Below are 19786 nucleotides of genomic sequence, written 5' to 3' on the forward strand. Positions count from 1 at the left end.
TTACAGTTCTAAAAGCAATCCTTTAGCAAAGGGATGTTGCAAATGCTTTTCTTAGTGGGAAACTTAGTGAGAAAGTTTGTGCAACCAAGCCTCAATACATGCTGATTCCTCCTTAGAGATGCAAAGGAAATAGTGAAACCAAAAAACCAAATGCGTGAGGACTAACAAGAGCTAAGAGCCAGAAAACCAAGAGAGGAAAGAGGTTGTAACTTTTTCCTAGAAATGAGTATGAGGTCTGTAACTTTCAAATCCTAAATCTTCTTTCTTTCCACAAATAACTTCTCCACCTTTAAAAATAAAGACTCTCAGCCTCTTATACATAGATCCTATGCACCACTCAATTTTTCCCATATATTGACATAGGACGGAGGATATTTGTCCTAAATTTGCGGGTTGTGATTCTCAATGGCCACAACCCCATAGGCTTCAAGGAGGGAATGTTCAAATGAACCATCAAACTCAAGAGTTCCAATAATAAAATGAGAAGCATATACAAATTATGATGTATCTATTGAAATCAGTGTACTAACAATGCCTACTTTAAAGAAATCTGCCAATAAGCTTTTCATACCCAAGAGAAATAGGAAAAGAAGAGAGAGAAAAGGATCACAGAATCCCATGCCTGCAGGGCGCAGAAGATGAACCATTATTTCGAAGTTATTGCAACAAATGAACCATATTCAAATTCTTCTCAATTGGAAGTGAAGAATGGAGTACGGAGTAGGAATATTTTAGGATTTTTATGAGGGTTTTGGGAGTTGTTTGTAATTAAGAGTAGCATAGAAAGTTTCTTTCAAGATTCTTGTTAAGGTCGGGACTTTTGTATTTTGCTTTTGTTGAAATTAGGATAAACACATAGGGAAGTTTGGATGTATGAAGGAACTTCCTATATGTTTGCATTTCAAGGTTTTTACTTTTAAGAGCTAGAGAATTTATTTTTGAGAGTGAAGATTCGTGGTTATAAAGTCCCAACCCTCCTTTCCACAGGTTTATCCCTCCATCGAATCAAATTAGCCAAAGGTGTGCGTTCATGAGCCCATGCTAGAGCTTCAATCAATTCATGCCAATATCCTTGCCAGGAAATTAAAAACATGAATCCAATAGCCCAAACCAAATGCCCAAATAGGACCATCCACGCCCAGACAGATAAACCATTTGTACCGAAAGGGTTATATCCATTGATAAGTTGTGAAGAGTTTAACCATAGATAATTCTTAACCATCCCATCAAATAAGTGGAAGATTCATTAAATTGTGAAGGATTACCCTGCCATAAAGTGATATGCTTCCAATGCCAATAAAAAGTAACCCATTCAATGGTATTTAACATCCAGAAAACCACCAAATAAAATGCATCCCAAGCCGAAATATCACAAGTACTGCCTCGTCCTGAACCATCGCAAGGGAAACTATAACCAAAATCTTTCTTAGTTGGCATGAACTTGAAACCACATGGATCTAAAGCACCTTGTACTAAGATCAATGTAGTTGTATGCAAACCTAGGGCAATAGCATGATGAGCCAAGAATTCTCCAAGACCTATTGTTTTTTTTTGGTGAGTCAGTGGGGAGAGGGTCGTACCCTCGGTAGCAATTGAGCCTAGAACATAGCGTTGCAAATCGTCAAGCATAACCAATTAAGCCCGGCTCTTTTCTTAAAAATTTGGACCATTTCTCGATTTGTGTGTCATCCATGCGCAGGGACCATGCTAATCTTCTCTGTATCATTCCAATTTTTCGGATATCTCTAAAGAGACAAAAAAAGCATAAGTGGTATGTCAGTGGGGATTTGGGCCCCTACCCTTTGGTGAGAATGGATTCAGAGACCTCACCATGAGGCTTGGCAATACTACTGCCAAGGCCCCAGGCCATTCTCGTCTCCAGGACCTATTGTTAGGAATAATGAATTAGCATTCAACCAGCCAGGTAACCATAAGCTTCGACTAGCATTGAATGTTGGGTCGTTCATTGAAGATAAGAGTGCATCGAATCCATAAGAAGTCTTATCATGAGCGGATTGTATCCATTGGGCAAATATATTTATTTTTCTGGAGTTCCCAAAGCAAACATGACGTCATCATGAACAAAGAATCCCAAAGAATGGAAACCCAGGAACAAGTTGGCCCAACTTAAATGAGATTTTATAGCTTCTTTATGGTCTAACATTTTTGCCAATACATTATCCTTGTTATGTTCCGAATTGTAATCTCTAATGATGGTGAGTTCTGTTTTTTCAAGTTCGCATTTTTTTTCTTCTCTATTTTATCTCAAAAAATTATTATGCAAATAGAAGAAAGTCCTGGTACGGTCACAAGCAATCTACACTAGCTTTGTTCAGTTGTTCCAGGAAAGTACTTAAGAGGGGTTTAGGCAGTACATTGTAGGTTCTTCATTGTTTGTCAGACATGCAAGCTGCAGTTCTTTTAAGAGAGAGAATATTGTGATCATTGGGGATGAGCATGTATCAGATCTACAACAAATAATTTAACAAGCAATTCCACATGAAGGACCATAGTTACCTAAAACCCAAATCTCTAACTAAAGGTTGCAATTCTTGATTTGGAACCTCGATTTGGTGATTCCGACGAGGAATCTTCACGAAACCCATTTTCGTAAAGTCTAGAATCTTGATTCCTTATTTTACGAATCTGAATTCTAATACTTGTAGAATCTCGTTTCCAATATTTACTAATTTTCGATTCCGAAATTGGTGAATCTCGATTCTACACTAGTTGAAACTGGTTTCCATATTTACCATAATTCTACCACTTCTCGTTTTCTTTCTCTTTCGGTTTTTTTGTAATTTTTCTCTCTTTTTGCTTTTTCCTAAGAAGTGACGTGTAGAAGTTTTCAAGGCATCAAACTACTCGAGCTAGATATCCAATCTCAAGCCATGGTTTAAAAATGCGACCACATATAAGCGTTACGCACTGGGCAGCGCATCGCAATAGGCCACATATGCGCTTTGGAGAGATGCGCCGCATCTCTTTACATATGTGGCCGCATCCCGCATAATCATATGCGGCCAGGCATCTCCGTGAAAAAAAAAAAAAAACCTTCAAGCAAGCGTGTTTTGGACATTTTGAGCCCCAAAAAGAGGAAAATGTTTTGGGAAAGGGGGGAGGGGGGGGGTTATCAAACCCCCCAAACAACTAAAAAGAGCCACATCCGTGGCTTTTTTTGCATCAAATCAATCAAAAAACAAAAATGGCGAAAAAAAAATTTTGTGAAGTTCTTAGATTTTTGTATTGGTTGATGTTCGATTGTTAATTTGTTTCTTTTGGGTGTTGAATTGAGGAAGTTTAGGCAAAGTTTAGACTTTTAGTTTGTATTTTGTAACTTTAAAATTTGTAGTAGCAAATTTGTGATTATGGTTGTTGAATGTTTTATGAAGCTAATTTCAAGTTTCTAGTTTCTATCAGGATATAGTGGATACAGAATCTCCGACAGGCTACAACTAATACTTTTGGAGTTAATGAATAAACTAAATACCAAATATCACATAAATCACCTCCATATTTTTTCTATGCATTGACTTTTTAAAAAATATATATATTTACTAACCGCATCGCGGCAATGCACCTGCATCTGGACGGCATTGAGCCGCATCGCCGCATTGGCCCCCCCAATGCATCGAGTCACATCCTGCATTTTAAAACATTGTCTCAAGCTAAAAGGTGTAGTCATCTTTTGTGGCATGAGTGGACCAATAAAAACCAAAGTGGTAGTCCATGTTTTCTATTTATTCTTTAAGTATGCATTGTATTGATCCAATAGAGAGATTGCAACTCCAAAAGGTTAGATATAATGTAAACGTCCATGTATGGCAATCGGTCAATAAATGGCATTGAGACATGTATTGTTTCCCTCTCAATTCCCTTCTGATTCCAAAGATGTCAGAATCTCAATTCTATAAATGAAGGAATCTCGATTCCATATTGGTCGACTCCAAATAGGTCGAAAACTCGATTACATAGAGCTAGGAATCTTGATTCCATCTATGTAGGGATCTCAAGTCCATTTTGTTGAATCACGATTCATATAACATAGGAATCTCGTTTCCCACGATTCCTCTTGTACAGACGTTGATTCCAAAAACAAGAATCTTCTAGCCAACAGCGATTCTGTGATTCTAATTCCTAAAACGTTGCAAATTCGGAATCATTTCCAACACCTATGTGAAGGACATGGGCCTCCTTTCATAGTTTCTATTCTTGAGAAGACTAGGCCATTTAGAGGGGTCATTGTCATTCAATAAGTAAGCATAGGATCTTGTCAAGCATATCTAACTAATAATCTAATTGTTGCATTGCCCTTAGAGCTTCATGTTAAGGCTTTCGATGGTGATGGCAATATTCTTCAACATCCTCCAAGTAAACAATTTAGTTGTGTGATGTCATATCTAACTATGACAAAACCTGAAATATCTCAAGCTGGAGCCCATTCTGTCTTTTAAGGTGTTAAACATGATTGATGCACATCATTTTATCAGATATGTTGATGGTTGATTCTATCATCATCATAAGATATTCAGTTGGTAGCATAAGCATACAATAGTGTTTAAAAACACATAAATGAGCACAGAACTGGACAGGGGCCAGATCCAAAGTGTATTGCCAAGTGCCGAGTCTGACAAGTCAAGATGGACGTGAATCACAGGTTTTTCTTTTGAGGCCTGGAGAACTCAGTCAAGACTCAGCCGAACTCCAATAAGATGGGGGCTATCCAATTCAGGGTCATCCAGAACCAGTAAAGTGTTGGTCCAAGTGACTTGGACATGTCTGATTTTGATTCACCAAGGTTTTAAACACTGGCGCACACAGAGTGCATATATTTAGTGGGGACCCTTTTATTTCATGGCATGATAAGAAACAAAATGGTAGATTAGTTGGATGACGAATATAGACAAATGATATCAACAATTTTGTGAAAGTTTGTATTCGTGCTTTTGTAAATATTTTGGAATTAGAACATCATCTTCAACTCAATTTATGTGATAATTCATACAGTCTTCCAAATTACTGCTACTCATGTTTCTCGGAACTTGATAAAGCATATTGAAGTAGATTGCCATTTTATGAGATAGAAGGTTCACAAATTTCCTCATTAGGCCCATGACAAGGAGTGGACACGCTATTTTAATGAGAAGCTTGCCACCATTCTCACCGATGCTGATCGATGCTTCAATGTAAGGGCTTGGCTCTCAGTTTTGCCACTGCTTCAATCCAACTCTATGCTGTGGGGGCATGAGAGCTAGAACCCTCCAACCATGCTCAACCAAATCGGATTGTCAATTTCATTGAATTTTGAAGCATACAGCATGCCAGAGTAATTACATTAGTATTGCACCAAGGCCAAACAAGATGAGGTAGCATACCTGGAATTAAACTAGGTCTTCCAAGAGATCCCAAATCTTTAAATACATTTGATGTCGCAACTGTTAACCATGTTAGTATGAGGGTAACAATGGTCTAGATGCACAAATAAAGTTTAGTTTCCCATGTTAGAGCCACTGTGTATGAAACAAGAAGGTACATATATGCAATAAGGGGATAACACGTCAAGGTATAAATGTGAACCTCCAAAAACACGTACATCCTTGGGGGTAATATAAAAGCAAGGAGTTAGATAATTTGATAGGATATCCCTAGTACTTATGCATATACAAGTATGCAAAAATCACATGCCTTGCTTAAAGTAAACTAGTGAACCCAAGTTTGTCAACCAAGTAGCCTGTCAATCTTGAGCAAATGACTTGGATTCAACTTTGCAACTTTTTTTGCATGAGCAATATATTGTAAATAGAGGATGCCAATAACAAGACTATCTCAGCTATGGTGACAATCGACTTCAATGTGTTTAGTTTTTACCATGAGACACAGGATAGACAGCAAATTAATGCTCAGGTCGGATACGGCGAACTCACAAATAGCATGCAGTTGCAGCCATATGATACCAAAACAGATTAAGGGCCTGTCTCAAATAATGTGTATCGTCTATTGTTCTATCAACATGATTCACCTAATAAAAATTACTCATTTGTGTCATCTAGTCTATTTTCCTCAGTATCAACCAAGGAATTTGTGGAATCAAAGATTTGGACCGCTATGACAGATCACATTGAGTGGTTTCTAAATTACTTGTCTAATAGCCCATGTTTCCTTAGGGATCCTAACAATGAGCTAGATTAGCTTACTTGTATATAAATGAATAATCGCCCCTTCCATTTGTTGCCTTAAAAAGTAGAAACATTTGTGTTTATCAGCCATTCTGATGAGACCTCATGTTTTGTCTAAGCCACATTTATAATACAATTTCTCCTATGATTATGATTGATATCAATATGATTGGATATACTCCTTGACAATAAATAAATAAAAATTATGGATTTGTTACCCTTGATAAAATGATCCAGACCCAATTTCGGAAATACATTAAATTACTCAGATCCAACTCTAGAAGAGAATTATCATCGAAGTATATGAATTCATATCCAACCTGCAAGATATAATCCATCAAATATACTTTGTTAAAGATGGAGCTGGTAAACATTAAAATAGAAACATTTCAAGAACCACTCATGCTTTCATTCTCCAATCATAGGTAACCTCAGATTTGTCGGCAGAAGTTGCACATACAACAACCATAGCATAACTAAAAAACTCCAACCACTATTTTTTTAGAGTTTCGAGTGAACTATTTAAAGAAACATAAAGACAAACTCCGTACCACTTTTGTCATGGGTAACTCCACAGGTTTGAAAATTTGGCGATGATTCAGATTGGAATCGCCCGATCTGGATTGGAAATCGTCGATGGCGATCCGGTTCCCGCCATATATCGAAAACCGGCGGGGTCTCCGCTAGAACCGGTCAGATCGCTAACAAAACTGGTCGATTCTATCAAAAGCCAGCCGAATTTGTGAGGCCAAAACCAGTCGGTTCTGGTCCAAACTAGTTTGAATGAGAAAACTTGGATAAGTGCATTTTTTGAAATTTTTCTTTGTGTCATTTTGAAAAAAAAAATTAAAACAAGGGGCAGAAGCCCACGCAGTATTTTTTGTCCCAAAAAGTGGCATCACCTTCCCATGGGCCCCACCAACCAATTGGATGCCACATGCGCTGATAAGTGTGCACACATTCAACAACTCAAGCATATTATGTGAGGCTTTTATAGATGTTTTAGCTTCATTCAATCTTCGATGTGGGACAGATTAGTCCCATTTCTTCAACACCACACGAAACAAACTTTGGGGCCAAAATTTTCAAATACGGAAACTTTGGGTCTCTCTCTCTCTCTCTCTCTCTCTCTCTCTCTCTCTCTCTCTCTCTCTCTATTAACAACCTATTCCACTGAATTTATTCCATATAGCTTCTTTCAAAAATCAAAACTCCTAAGTTAATACAAAAATAAAAATAAATAAATTGAATTAGAGAGATTCATTTTATTATCATGTTGCATTTTAAACTTTGTTTTGATTATAAAATGTTAATAGACAACAAATACTCAACATGAAACAGGTTCTTAGTATTTACATATTTTTGACACAATAATGAAAAACAATAATGCAATTGCCACTATTTCTTTTAGAAACTTAAAAACCTAGATTTTTGAGAAATTATAGTGATTTTTTAAAAACCAATTGAAGCTGAGACCGGTCGATTCTCCGGTCCACCGATCCGACACAATTTTTGGGGTAGCCGATCCAAGTCACCGATCCTGTTTTTTTAACCTTGGTAACTCCGAAACAGTTTTAGCAAGAAAATAGTCTAATTGTTCTCATCTTCAAGTTTTAAGTAGTGTCTAACATGTTCTTCTTTTCCGCTTAAAAGGACCAAAATATATACTAAAGCTGTTAATTGTGGTTTTCTTGAACACCCAACATATAAAAGATTTAAAAGAGATTCCAGTCATACGATGCATCTAATAATATATATAAGATTATAGAATGTTAGTCTTCTATAGGAACTTTACTACTTTGCGAACTCTTAACCTTTTTCCATCTCAAAAATATGCCCTTCATGCTTGCTTTCCCTCATACTGATCACCACCTCCTGAGCCTGCAGTATAGAACCATGAGATTAGCAATCCAAATTCTCTAAAATCCTATAGTAAATGTGCAGAGCACTACCCAACAATTAAAAGTTTGCTGATAGTCTAACCTCTCCTTGTCAATTGAGTCTGTTTTTTTTTTATAAGTCAGTGGGGAAGACAGGCCCCTACCCATTTTTTCAAGTAGATTAGGAGTTAGCTTTTTTTTTAAGGTATTAGAGGAGTGATGTTAGTAGTGGGAATGGAAACCACAATGTGGTGACTAGGATGTGGGGTGCTACCACCACGACCCCAACCCCATTCCCAAAAAAAAGTGGTAAGTCAATAGGGATTTGGGCCCCTACCCTTTGATGAGAATGGAGTCAGAGACCTCACCATGGAGCTCAGCAATACTACCGGTAAGGCCCCAAGCCATTCTCAATCAGTGTTTTAAAATGCGGGATGCAGCCCTGATGGGGTGGGGGGCCGATGTGGCGATGCGGCCCGGATGCGGGTGCATTGCGTGATGCGGTCAATAAATGTAAAAATTCTAAAAAATCTAAAAAAATAAGTTAATGCATAAAAAAAAAATATGAAGGTGATATATGTGATAGTAGGTATTTTAGTTTAATGATTAACTTCAAAACTATTAGCTATCGGCGATTCTGTATCCAGTTATCCACCCATATAAGCATTTCCACAACGCAAGCATATCACACAATTTCTATCTTTGGGATTTTTAGTTTAGCATATTTCCAAGCCGGATCCTTATTACTAGAAGATTAGGAAGAAGACATTGCCCCAAAAATATGTATAATAGTAATATTGTACAAGAAGGAAAAAAATGTTACCGACTTTGTGAAGCACTGCTCGATTTCTTCCCGACCTCTGAAACCCCAGATTTCTTATCACAAATTCACCCTAACATCTCCAAATCAACGATCAAAGGCATCCAATGAACATCCAAGTACCAAACTACTGCCAAATCGAAGATTTCGATGAAAAAACAATTTCCACCTAAATTTTTTTTACCTCAATTTAATGCAAAAAAAGCCACAAAAGTGGCTGAAAATCTTCGTTTAGGGCCCCTAATACCCCCCCCCCCCAAACAGTTTCCCTAACATTTGGATGGTCAAAAAGACCATTTTACCCCTCCCCGAGGGGCAAAACAGAAAAAAAAATTGGCGGACACTGTAGCAATGGGATGCGGTGTGATGCGGCCTAATGCGGCGCATATGCCAAAAGCGCATATGCGCCTGTTCTGATGCGGATAAGAGCGCATTCTGCATGATGCGGCTGCATTTTAAAACATTGTTCTCAATCAATTGAGTCTGTTGGTGAAACTTAAAAGCAATATCCCCAAAAACTCGTCATAGGGTTAAATACTTCATTTAAGAAGTAATTATGCTTAAAGAAGTCCTGGAAAAGGAATGACTAAGAAAGGCTACTATAGAGGAAGTTGAGGAACTAGAAAAAAGTTATTCTTTGGATGTGGTAGTTCTTCCCCTTGACATATTTACAGGGTTCAAACATAGTCCAATTTGCCCACCATACTCAATGGATTACTACAAATTGAAAATCCAAGAGGAAGAAGTAACCATACTCAATGGATTACCACAAATTGAAAATCCAAGAGGAAAAAATGCTTCGCATTGGACCATATTTAATCTCTCGGAAGGGGCATCACGCAATGCACATGTCATTTGCTAGTTACATTCTAACCTCATGACCATAGAGATCAGTTGGTCATGAAGGTCATCACCATTCAGTCAATGAGTTGATCGATGTTGGACAGAAAGAGTGAGACTCAGCATCAAGGAATGTCATACATGGCTCCCACTCTCTCCATCACCATCCAGCCCATGGCTTGGCTGCAATGTCCATCATGACCATATATTCCTTACGCCACTCTTAGTTTGACCAGCCAAATGGAATTTGCTTGACCCCAAATTTTGGGATTGTTATAAGGGCACCAGATGAACAATTTCAAGAAAAAAAAAAGGAGGATTTTAAGTATATTTAACCATAGATTTAAGAAAACATCAAAATAGAGAGTTGGCATTAACCCGATTTCTCTCTCCTTAGAAAACCACTTTTTAGTTTTGTTTTTTTCTCTGTGGGAATGTTCACCAATGTCGAGAGGAAGTATGTGCAAAGTCTGACGTTAAACAAATGCCCCTAACAACATTTTTTTAAAGAGAAAAGGGCGGGGAACCCCCTAGGGGAAGGGGTTGGGGCATGTAATTTCTGCAACATTATCCCAGGGGCAGATGTAATATTTTTCCATATGTGCGTACTTTGGAGAGCCAATGAAAAATAATTTGTGGGTGTGTACGATCAATCATACACAAGCACTTTCCCTTGTTATGTGAACCTTGCAAGCACCATGGGAGAGTTGATTTCAGGGGTGGCAACATCATCCAACTGCAAGGTATCTATAATTACAACATGCCTCAGAATGCATAGCCCTATATATACATACCTACATCCATACATGCATAATGAAGCTTAACCACTAAAATTGCTGGTAAAAGACAATAATGATCACCATACATGGTGAAGCTCAACAGAATCCAAGCCAAGTTCATTGTTAACTACATCCAAACTGTACATATGATGCTTCCCAACATGAAGAACATATACGAGTTTTTGGGTAGAATTTTGGGAATTCATCGGGGATATTCCATTTCCATAAGTTTATTATGATTTATCATAAATTGGTGAATTAAAGATAAGCAAGTAGTTCCAAATTAAAGCAAGCATCTAGTAATTATAAACAGAATCCAGCCCACTAATTAAAAAATGTACATCTAATAAGTCCGTTAACGTTTAAAATAAACCAAAAGCAATCTACGCATTAAAACACTGAAGTTTGGTCCATATATAAGAACAGGAGCATGAGCATTTTCATTCACAGTAAGATCCATATTTCATAATCATCAAAGACAATCCAAATTTTCATGTGAAAAGTTTAAGATACTTCACGCAGGCTCATACACAGCAGCAATTAAGTTAGAAACCAATCAATTTGTCAAAAAAAAAAAACTAGGATAAGAAAAAGGACCAATGCTGGTCAGGCACTCCACAAAAGCGTGAATTCAGAAGATAAAACACAAAGGGGTGCATGTCAGAGAGAGGGAGATGAATCCAAAAATGAAATAATAGTAGCAGGTATTCGCAGGGGAAGTCTTACCCCAGTGGGCTGCGCGTTACAGCCAGCAGCTGCTATGAAACCCCAGAAGATGGAGACGGAGAGATATTCGGCAACTACGTATGCTTACTCCTAAGTGCGGCCACTCTAAATGGGATTTTGAGAGTAATATTAGTGACAACAATGGGACAAGGGTGCGGTTTATATGGAACCTAGGCTATAAACAATCAAATTAGAGCCTTACCTTCAAATCTTTGTCATAGATTTAAAATATATTTTTATATTTATTTATAAAGTTTAAAGCTTCAAAAAATAATAAAGACGGTCCAAAAATGTATTAAAAAATATACTATTTTCAAAACTTAAAATCCATTTTTTTTTCATGTGCATATATCTTGATGTCAAGATGATCAATTTGAAAATATTTGAGCGTCAAAACAACCTCTTTTAGTGAAATTTTTGTAGTAGGCTCAAATTTGATTGTATAGTGTTTCGGCTCGATATAAACTTTTCCTATGGGAAAAATCAAACTCCCTCTAATTTTTTGTAATTAAAAGGTATTTTAAAAATTAAGAGGGAAAAAAATGTATATCCCCTCCTAAAAGACATTTAAAACCCTTTTATGCTTTTTTGTTGTCCAAATTACAACATTTGCCTTTTTTTTTCTTTTTCTAATAATTTATAGATGTTATTATATAAGTATATGTGGATAGTGTTTTGATTTGTAATATCATAAGCATATAATATATTTGTAATCATAAGATTTATAATATAATTATAATTGTTAAACATGACATTATTTAGACATTAATATACTAATGACTAAATAATTATTATGTATATTAAGAATTAGGAAAATTAACGTAAATATCCTTTTTCCTTGGATATAAAAAAAATCTCAAAAATTTGAATACTGCATCAATCTTTCTTCCTTCGACCTATTTTGGATTTTCGAAAAGGCCTTTCAGTTCAGTCCTCTCATTTTGGAATTGTATTGAAGGTGATTTTTTTTTTTTTTTGTAAATATTGTTTGGTAATGTGAGTATCAAGCATAATCATATCTTTAAATAAAATTTGGTATTAAAAGTCATCATTATCATCCAAGTCTTGTACCAATTATTTGGGGTTGGCTAAAGTTTAGTGCTCTCAATGTTTTCTAGGCTAATTTTCTATTTAGGCAATTGATTGAGAAGTTTATAGAGATAAAATACTTTCACATTGTTTTTATTAATATAGAAAAAACATATAAGAGGTTACCTATAGAGATAATTTTGTGGGTGCTAGAAAAGAAATGAGTCGGGCCTACATTAAGGTTGGCCTACATTAAAGTTAGTATTGAGCCCATCTCTTTTTTTTTTTTGTGAACAGGTTAACTAAACATTTACAGGATGATGACCTTTGTGTTTGTTGTTTGCAAATTACATAATTTTGATTCATGAGACTAGAGAATGCCTTAAAGCAAAGTTAAAACCTTGAATTGATGCTTTTGAATCTAAAGATTTTAAAATATGCCAGAACTTTGAATTGATGCTTTTGAATCTAAAGATTTTAAAATAAGTCAGACTAAGACAACATAAATGGAATACAAGTTTAGTAATAATTGGAACAAAATAATGACTTTGTTAAGATTAATGGCCAAGAAGTACCTAAAAGCTATTACTTTGGATATCTTAAGTCCATGATCTGTGAGAAATGAGAATTTGAGGAAGATGTTATTCATAAAATTAGAGTTGGATGGACAAAGTGCATATGTGTTTTCGAAGTCATATGTGATCGTTGCACACCAATAAAACTAGATATGAAATTCTATAATACAGCTACAAGACCAACCATACTTTATGGGATAGAACATTTGATGGTCAAGTAACAACATATCAATATATAAACATAGTTGAGATGAATGAGTGGCAAGACATGGAATGATAGAAGTCTGAATGATAATGATGATTTGGTATCGTCAATAACAAATTATTATATTTCTATTATGTTTGGCATTAAAAGTACCAAACTGTTGACTTTCTCTTATCTTTGGTACTCTAAATACCACACTTATCTTTGGTACTCTAAATACCATACAATACTCTTATCTTTGGTACTCTAAATACCATACGATATTTCTCACAAAAAACCAACCTAACATAGTTCAATACGGAGAGTGCTAAACTAAAGGACATTTTAGGAAAAATAAAATAAAGAGAAAAAAAAGGACATCAACATAAAAAAAATAAATAAAAAATGGATATTATTTAGAGGGTGAGGTTTGTATAGAACCGAAGCTCTAAACAATCAAAGTAAAGCGCCCCTTCACTTAGTATAGAGAAATGTGGTTTCAATATAGAAAATATTTGTGATAGTCTTAAAATATATTTTCATATCTACTTATAATATTTCAAGCTTACAAAATAGTGCAGATTAAGCATATTTATGAAAACTTGAAAATCTTGAAAATTGACAGTCAAAAAATGCATTACAAGATGTACTATTTCTAGAACTTGAAATCCATGTTTTTCTCATGTCCATACATCTTGATATCAAGAAGATTAATTTGAAGAAAATTGGGCATCAAACAACCTTTTCTAGTGAAATTTTTTATGTGCACTCTAATTTGATTGTTTAGAGCCTCGGCTCTATATAAATCATTTATCTTTGGTGCAAGGTGGTCACAATTAATCTTAATCATTAGATGCGAAATTTGATGGCTGCATTTATTCTATTGACCAAACTCAAACTTCAAAAGAAATGCTATCGGACTTTGTGACACACCCAAGCATCAGATTTCACATCAGATGGTTGTAAGTAAATGTGACCTCCTTCTATCAAAGATAAATAGTCTCATTGTATAAAATCTCTTAATTATAAATTTCTTTTTGCAGTGAGGTGGGTGAGGGATGGGGGGAGAGAAAGATTGACCGATTCCTAATGGGAAATTCTTAGAGGAAAACAGTCGGTTCCTAATATACTTGGAGAATTATACTAAACCCTTTTATTCTCGATCTGGATCAGATGATTCCAAGATCACCGTTTTTTAAACCCTACTTTGACCTCAACATTTTCATATACATTTTCTTTGAACCCAAATTTGAGCAAGACTTTATATATATATATTGCATGGAACAATGTGTTTGCATGTGCCAAAGAAACCATGCATCTATCGCTTAAGTGCATGCTCCCCAAGTTTTACATGCCACCCTTCTCACCCTCTAAAAGGCGTCAAGATACTATGAGCGAGAAAAATTGGGTTACATAGTTACTTGGGATTAGCCAACCTTAGGGGTTTGGAGGATGGGGCATATGTAATCTTTTCCTCTAGCCTTACATATGATTGTTTCTTTATTATTTGGTATTTTAAAGAGGAATATAGGGGTACATAGAAAGTCCCCTTGGAGACATATCACACATAAAATTGGGATGCTATAAAGAAGATTAACATGGTCCCCCAACCTAAGATGACACGCACATATCGAGAACCATTCTTTAAAAATTAGTTAAATGAGTAAAAAGGACCCATTAGGGTAGTTGTGTTTAGAATGACTATTAAAAATACCTATAAGTAAACTTCTACAATATTTGGCTCATCACTCATTGTCGTCCAAAGTCCATCGGATATTCACATTTGTCTGATAGTGTTTCAAAAAAAAAAAATCTAAATGGGATCAACATCAAAATTTATGGGTGTGTGTAACTTTGTTATTCGTACCTTAATAAAATGCTACAAAAATTAATTAACAAAATTATCAAATTGCCCCTATAAAAAGTTTAGGGTATTTTTATTGGGATTGTATACAATAATGACATTTACCTTTAATACAAGGTGATCACAATTCTTTACAACCATTTGATGTGAAATTTGATAGTTTGGATGTGTCACAAAGTTTGAAAAAATTTCTTTTAAGGTTTGAGCTTAGTCAATAGAATAATTACAGCCACCCAATTTCACATCCAATAGTCAAGATTAATGTGACTATCTTGTATCAAAGGTAAATGGTCTCGTTTTATACTTTCCCATTTTTATTTTTTTGCTTTTTTGTTAGCAATTTATGTTTTTTTTTCTTTTTTTCTTTTTTTGAGCAAGATGATTAGAACCCAAATTTTACATAAATTGGATTTGTAGAAAGATGTTACTATTCAAATGCTATTGGATAATTATGTTCGTCTGATAGACTTGAATGGTGATGAACTATGAGTAAAATACTATAGAAATTTGATAGACTTGAATGGTGATGAACTATTAGTGAAATGCTATAGAAATTTGCTCATTAAAAAATTGAAGTGTTACTTTGAAGTGTTACCCTACGTCTTGATGTGTCGTTACTTTGAATACACCCCACTCACTCTACCCACAATTATCTGATCTTTAGAACACCACTAGATTTGGCACCTATGCTTCATGCTTAGAAATTTTAGGGGTATATATTATTTAAAATACGAAATATTCTCCACCTTATACTGCAGAAGTAAAGTACAACCCCAAAAATTGAACCCGCCGGAAATAGTTATTCTAATACTGGAAGAACCTCCAATTCATGATCGCCAACTTTACATATATATATATATATATATATATATATATATATATATATATATATATATATATATATATATATATATATATATATATATATATATATATATATATAGGGTTTGTCTAGAGTTAACAACCCCTCAAAATACAAAGGTTCAAGTTAGAAGGGGTTGTGATGAGTGTATTTATCAAAACAATCATTACTTTTTTATTAAAATTTTTAAATAAGTAACTTTACCGTTAAACATCAGCAGATTTAAAATTTTCATAAAAATACAATCGTATCTTGGAAGTTAGTGTTCTGAAACTTTATTTATAGACTGTCATCGTCTTTTAGTTACAATTTCAACTTTACCCACTATAGAGATGATAAGAGTATCATCTTATAGTAATATTTACAAAATTGCCCCACAAAAGTAACTTTTTTAAAAAAATAGATTGCAAAATTAATAAATCCACTTTTCATAACTCTCTCTATCCTATTGGAAAGTTTTAGAAATAATTTATCTTGTAATACATTATTTAGACTATCCATTATCACGATTTTCAAAGGCCTCTAAATGTGTTCTATAGTATTATTTTTAGAGCTTGAAATTTCATGACTAGATATAAACATAGATTTTCATTCAATATTGGGATTTTTGATACCTGGACTACATCTTTTGATACAATTTAAAGGTGCACCTTATTTTAATTATTTAAAAGTCGACATCTTATTGAAACAGCACCCGTACATAAATTTCTGAATTTTTGTTCAGTCTCTATTTTGGTCTCTACTCTCACCATCAAGAAAGTTGAAATGAAAAAGTAAATTCCATATTCTCATTCAATCAAAGAAAGGGATAAAATGAAAATGGAGTAGAAGCCCCAAGGCATCAAAAGGAGTGATGGACTATGACTAATCTTACTCTGACCGCATAAATATATACACTGTTGCAAGGAAAATGATGGAAATCTAACGAATACCCAAGTTTGTAAAGTAACATGCAATCACTCACTACTGTACTCTGTAGTAAAGCAAAACATTAATTACAAGAGATCCGAGATGCACCCTGCAACCAACCACAATGCGGGTAGTTGCAGGTCCAAATACTAACACTAATGCATACTGCTCATGAGTCGGTGCTTGTACCCTTCGTAAAAAATGTCCAACTTCAATGCATCAGGGACCCGGACAGGTGGTTGATACATTGATTGTTAGAGATCGACTATTGATGGTTTGTATGAGGCTGAGGTCCCAAACAATCGACGTTTGACGCACCTTCAAATGGTGCCGAAATATGTTGATTCGGTATCAGAAATTTTTATGATGGCTTGAAAACTTATTTTAAAATTTGAAGGTTAAAAATAATGTATATCGAGTAGATCTATAAATACTTCAAAATCTTGAACATTACAAGATGCATTATTTTCAAGACTTGAGAAATCTATTTTTTCTCGTGTCTATATATTTTGAGGTCGAGATGATCAGATTGAGGTTTTTGTAGGATCGAAACAATGAATTTTTTAAACGAGCCTTAATTTGATTGTTTAGAGGCTCACCTTTTTTTCTTCTTGGAGAGAGAGACTGAGTGAGAGTAAAATGAGGAAGTAAGCGCCCTTGTAACTGTCTGTAATCCTTGTAATGACGGGCGTGGCAGCGGTGTGTGTATGCAAGGGAGATAATGGGCTGGGTGGTGGGACGACACAGTTTCGATATCTCAGGCCCACATTACAGCCTGAGCTACGTTGGTCACTGAAACCCAGGCCCATGGCCCGGCCCAGCCCAAGCTAGGGAATTGTTAGTCAAGAAAAATTGAATGGAGTGGAGAGCATGTGGCACCATCTCTGTACTCGTGGTGTCCCTACAGTATTGAATGCAGTGAAGTTGGCAGTTCGATTTTCATTAATCTAGTCGCCATTGCTGGTGTGGTGGTGGAAAAGAGACAACTCATTCTCACTATAAATCGCACCCACCTCCTCCCCTTTCCCTGTGTACAACACCACCCATCGCAAAACACAACAACAACAAACACATAACAATGGAACGCCTCCTCCTCCTCATAGCCTCCTCTCTCCTAATGTTGCAGCTGGTTGCAGTTGGTAATGCAGCGCTGACGTCAGAAGAGTATTGGCACAGGGTGATACCAGACACTCCCATTCCCGCCCTTATTCGCCACTCCCTTTACCCCTCAAGTAACCTGCTTCTCTCTCTCTCTCTTTTGTTAGATTCGCTACCTTTCGACTAAAGAGGCCACAGTTTTTAGATTTTAGATTTTAGATCTTAGGTCTAAGGTCTAGACCGAACCGAAATGAAGCGCTGCTATGCGATTTGACTTTGCTTCGGTGCCGATTCGGTCTAAGCTACAGCTTCGGCCTAAGCAAACGCCATAGATATTTATATAAAACTTTTTCTTTTTTAGTTATTAGTCAAAAATATATATATATATATTATTTTTTTATATATAAAGATCTAATTTTTTTTTATTAAATGAAAAAAATCCTCCCAAATCAAAATCAAAATCAAATGGGCTTGAAAGAGCTAGCTTCATTATTCTCTCTCGATTTCTGTTTTATCTCAACGTAACGTACGTGATTTAATTTGTCAAAGGTACTTTGAGCGAAGAGAAGGCAACGGACGTGAGCGTGGGGAAGGGCGGGGTGCATGTAGGCGCGACCCAAGGCAAGCCAAGCGGCGGCACCTCTGTCGATGTGGGGAAGGGTGGGGTGCATGTGGCTGCACCCAGCAAGCAGGGCGGTGGCGGCACCACTGTCAACGTTGGGGGCAAGGGACAAGCAGGCGTCGGAGTGAACGTGCCCGGCAAGCAGGGGAAGAAACCGGTGGTTGTCACCGTAAAACCCGGCAAGAATCCCTTCGCCTACAATTACGCTGCAACTGAGGACCAAGCACATGACGACCCCAACACTGCCCTCTTCTTCTCAGAGAAGGATCTCAAAGCCGGCAAACACTTCACTGTCGACTTTGGAATCAAAGTCACCCAAGAGCCCATGCCCACCTTCCTGCCCCGCCTCGTGGCCGACGCGCTACCCTTCTCGTCGTCGAAGCTGACCAACATCCTCAACCGCTTCTCGGTGACACCTGGTTCTGTCGAAGCCGAGGCCATGAAGCAGACCCTCGCCGAGTGCGAGGAGCCTGCCATCACAGGTGAGGCCAAGCACTGTGCCACCTCCCTCGAGTCCATGGTCGACTTCGCCACCATGCGGCTCGGAAAGGAGGTCCGCGTCATGGCCACCACCATCACAGCACCAGTCAATAGACAACCAAAGAAATACACGGTGGGAAGCGGCGTGCACCAGGTGGTGGCGCCCAAGTCCGTGGCCTGCCACGCCCAGAACTACCCCTACGCAGTGTTCTTTTGCCATGAAGCCACCGCTGCCCGTGTGTACAGGGTGCCTCTCCTCGGCGGAGCGGGGAGCACCGAGGTGGACGCGGTGGCGGTGTGTCACCTGGATACCTCAGCATGGAACCCTGACCACGTGGCCTTCAAGGTGCTCAAAGTGAAGCCCGGGTCCGAACCTGTATGCCATTTTCTGCCCCAGGATCACTTGGTGTGGATCTCCACCCCATGATCATCATCCTGAGTCTTATCCGAATACTCATAAGCATCATATCTCCACTATCATACACCACCTCGTACCCGGGCTTTGATTGTGTGTGTGGTGTTTAGCTACATTTCTGGTTGATTTTAGAATGTGTTCTTCTTTCCCCTCTTTGCTTTTAAATTTTTCTTCGTGTACCCATTGTTTATATGTGCATCCCCATGTAATAAAAGCGGTGCATATAATAGAATATACTATATATAGGTTTTCTTGACATTGGATATTGGATTCTTCATTATAACATCTAAATCCCTTTCAAAGGCACAAAACTCATCATCGCTGACACTTTTGTTAATTTCTCACCATATTTAAGAATCTGACTTGAGCCCCAACTCAAGGTTCGAACCTAAGTCCACCTGGTTAGACTTGGGTCCAATTCAGATCGGAGAAATTTTAACAATAATTATTTTAGAATTTTTTCTAAAGAAAAAACAAAGTGAGACATTTTTTAGGTTTTTCGTTCTCGAATCATCTGAGTCCCTACC

The 19786-nt window shown here is 36.8% G+C and overlaps 2 protein-coding genes and 1 non-coding gene across 48 annotated transcripts in view; 1 reads left to right on the forward strand and 2 right to left on the reverse strand.

The window, feature by feature from the left end:
• LOC110006606 (uncharacterized) overlaps positions 1–11375 on the reverse strand; it is a 42430-nt gene extending 31055 nt beyond the window's left edge. For 13 of the 46 annotated variants that reach the window (XR_016055466.1, XR_016055460.1, XR_016055465.1 and 10 more), the window contains exons 1-2: positions 11222–11375; positions 7991–8057 (exon numbers count right to left, since the gene is read on the reverse strand). Coding sequence is in view for 5 of the 46 variants with exons in the window: in XM_088866558.1 (XP_088722684.1) it covers positions 7991–8036 (46 nt within the window). In the remaining 41 variants the exon portion in view is untranslated. Of the gene's footprint in view, positions 1–6394; positions 6497–6727; positions 7297–7990; positions 8058–11221 lie in introns of those variants that run through there. The other 33 variants (XR_016055451.1, XR_016055440.1, XR_016055455.1 and 30 more) reach the window with 8 other exon arrangements.
• On the reverse strand, positions 1656–1755 carry LOC148781882 (U6 spliceosomal RNA). The gene has a single exon (XR_016056715.1). It is a non-coding gene; the product is annotated as a U6 spliceosomal RNA (small nuclear RNA).
• Positions 11376–17675: 6300 nt separating the features above from the next.
• Positions 17676–19515, forward strand: RD22 (BURP domain-containing protein). The gene is made up of 2 exons (XM_006833215.4): positions 17676–17876; positions 18292–19515. Exons 1-2 carry the CDS (start codon positions 17723–17725, stop codon positions 19269–19271), a joined length of 1134 nt encoding a protein of 377 aa, XP_006833278.1. The 5' UTR covers positions 17676–17722; the 3' UTR covers positions 19272–19515.
• The last annotated feature ends 271 nt before the right edge of the window (positions 19516–19786 follow it).

This window comes from Amborella trichopoda, chromosome 5 (genome assembly GCF_054954075.1).
Source record: "Amborella trichopoda isolate Santa Cruz 75 chromosome 5, AtrichopodaSantaCruz75HAP2 v2.0, whole genome shotgun sequence".
NCBI lineage: Eukaryota > Viridiplantae > Streptophyta > Magnoliopsida > Amborellales > Amborellaceae > Amborella > Amborella trichopoda.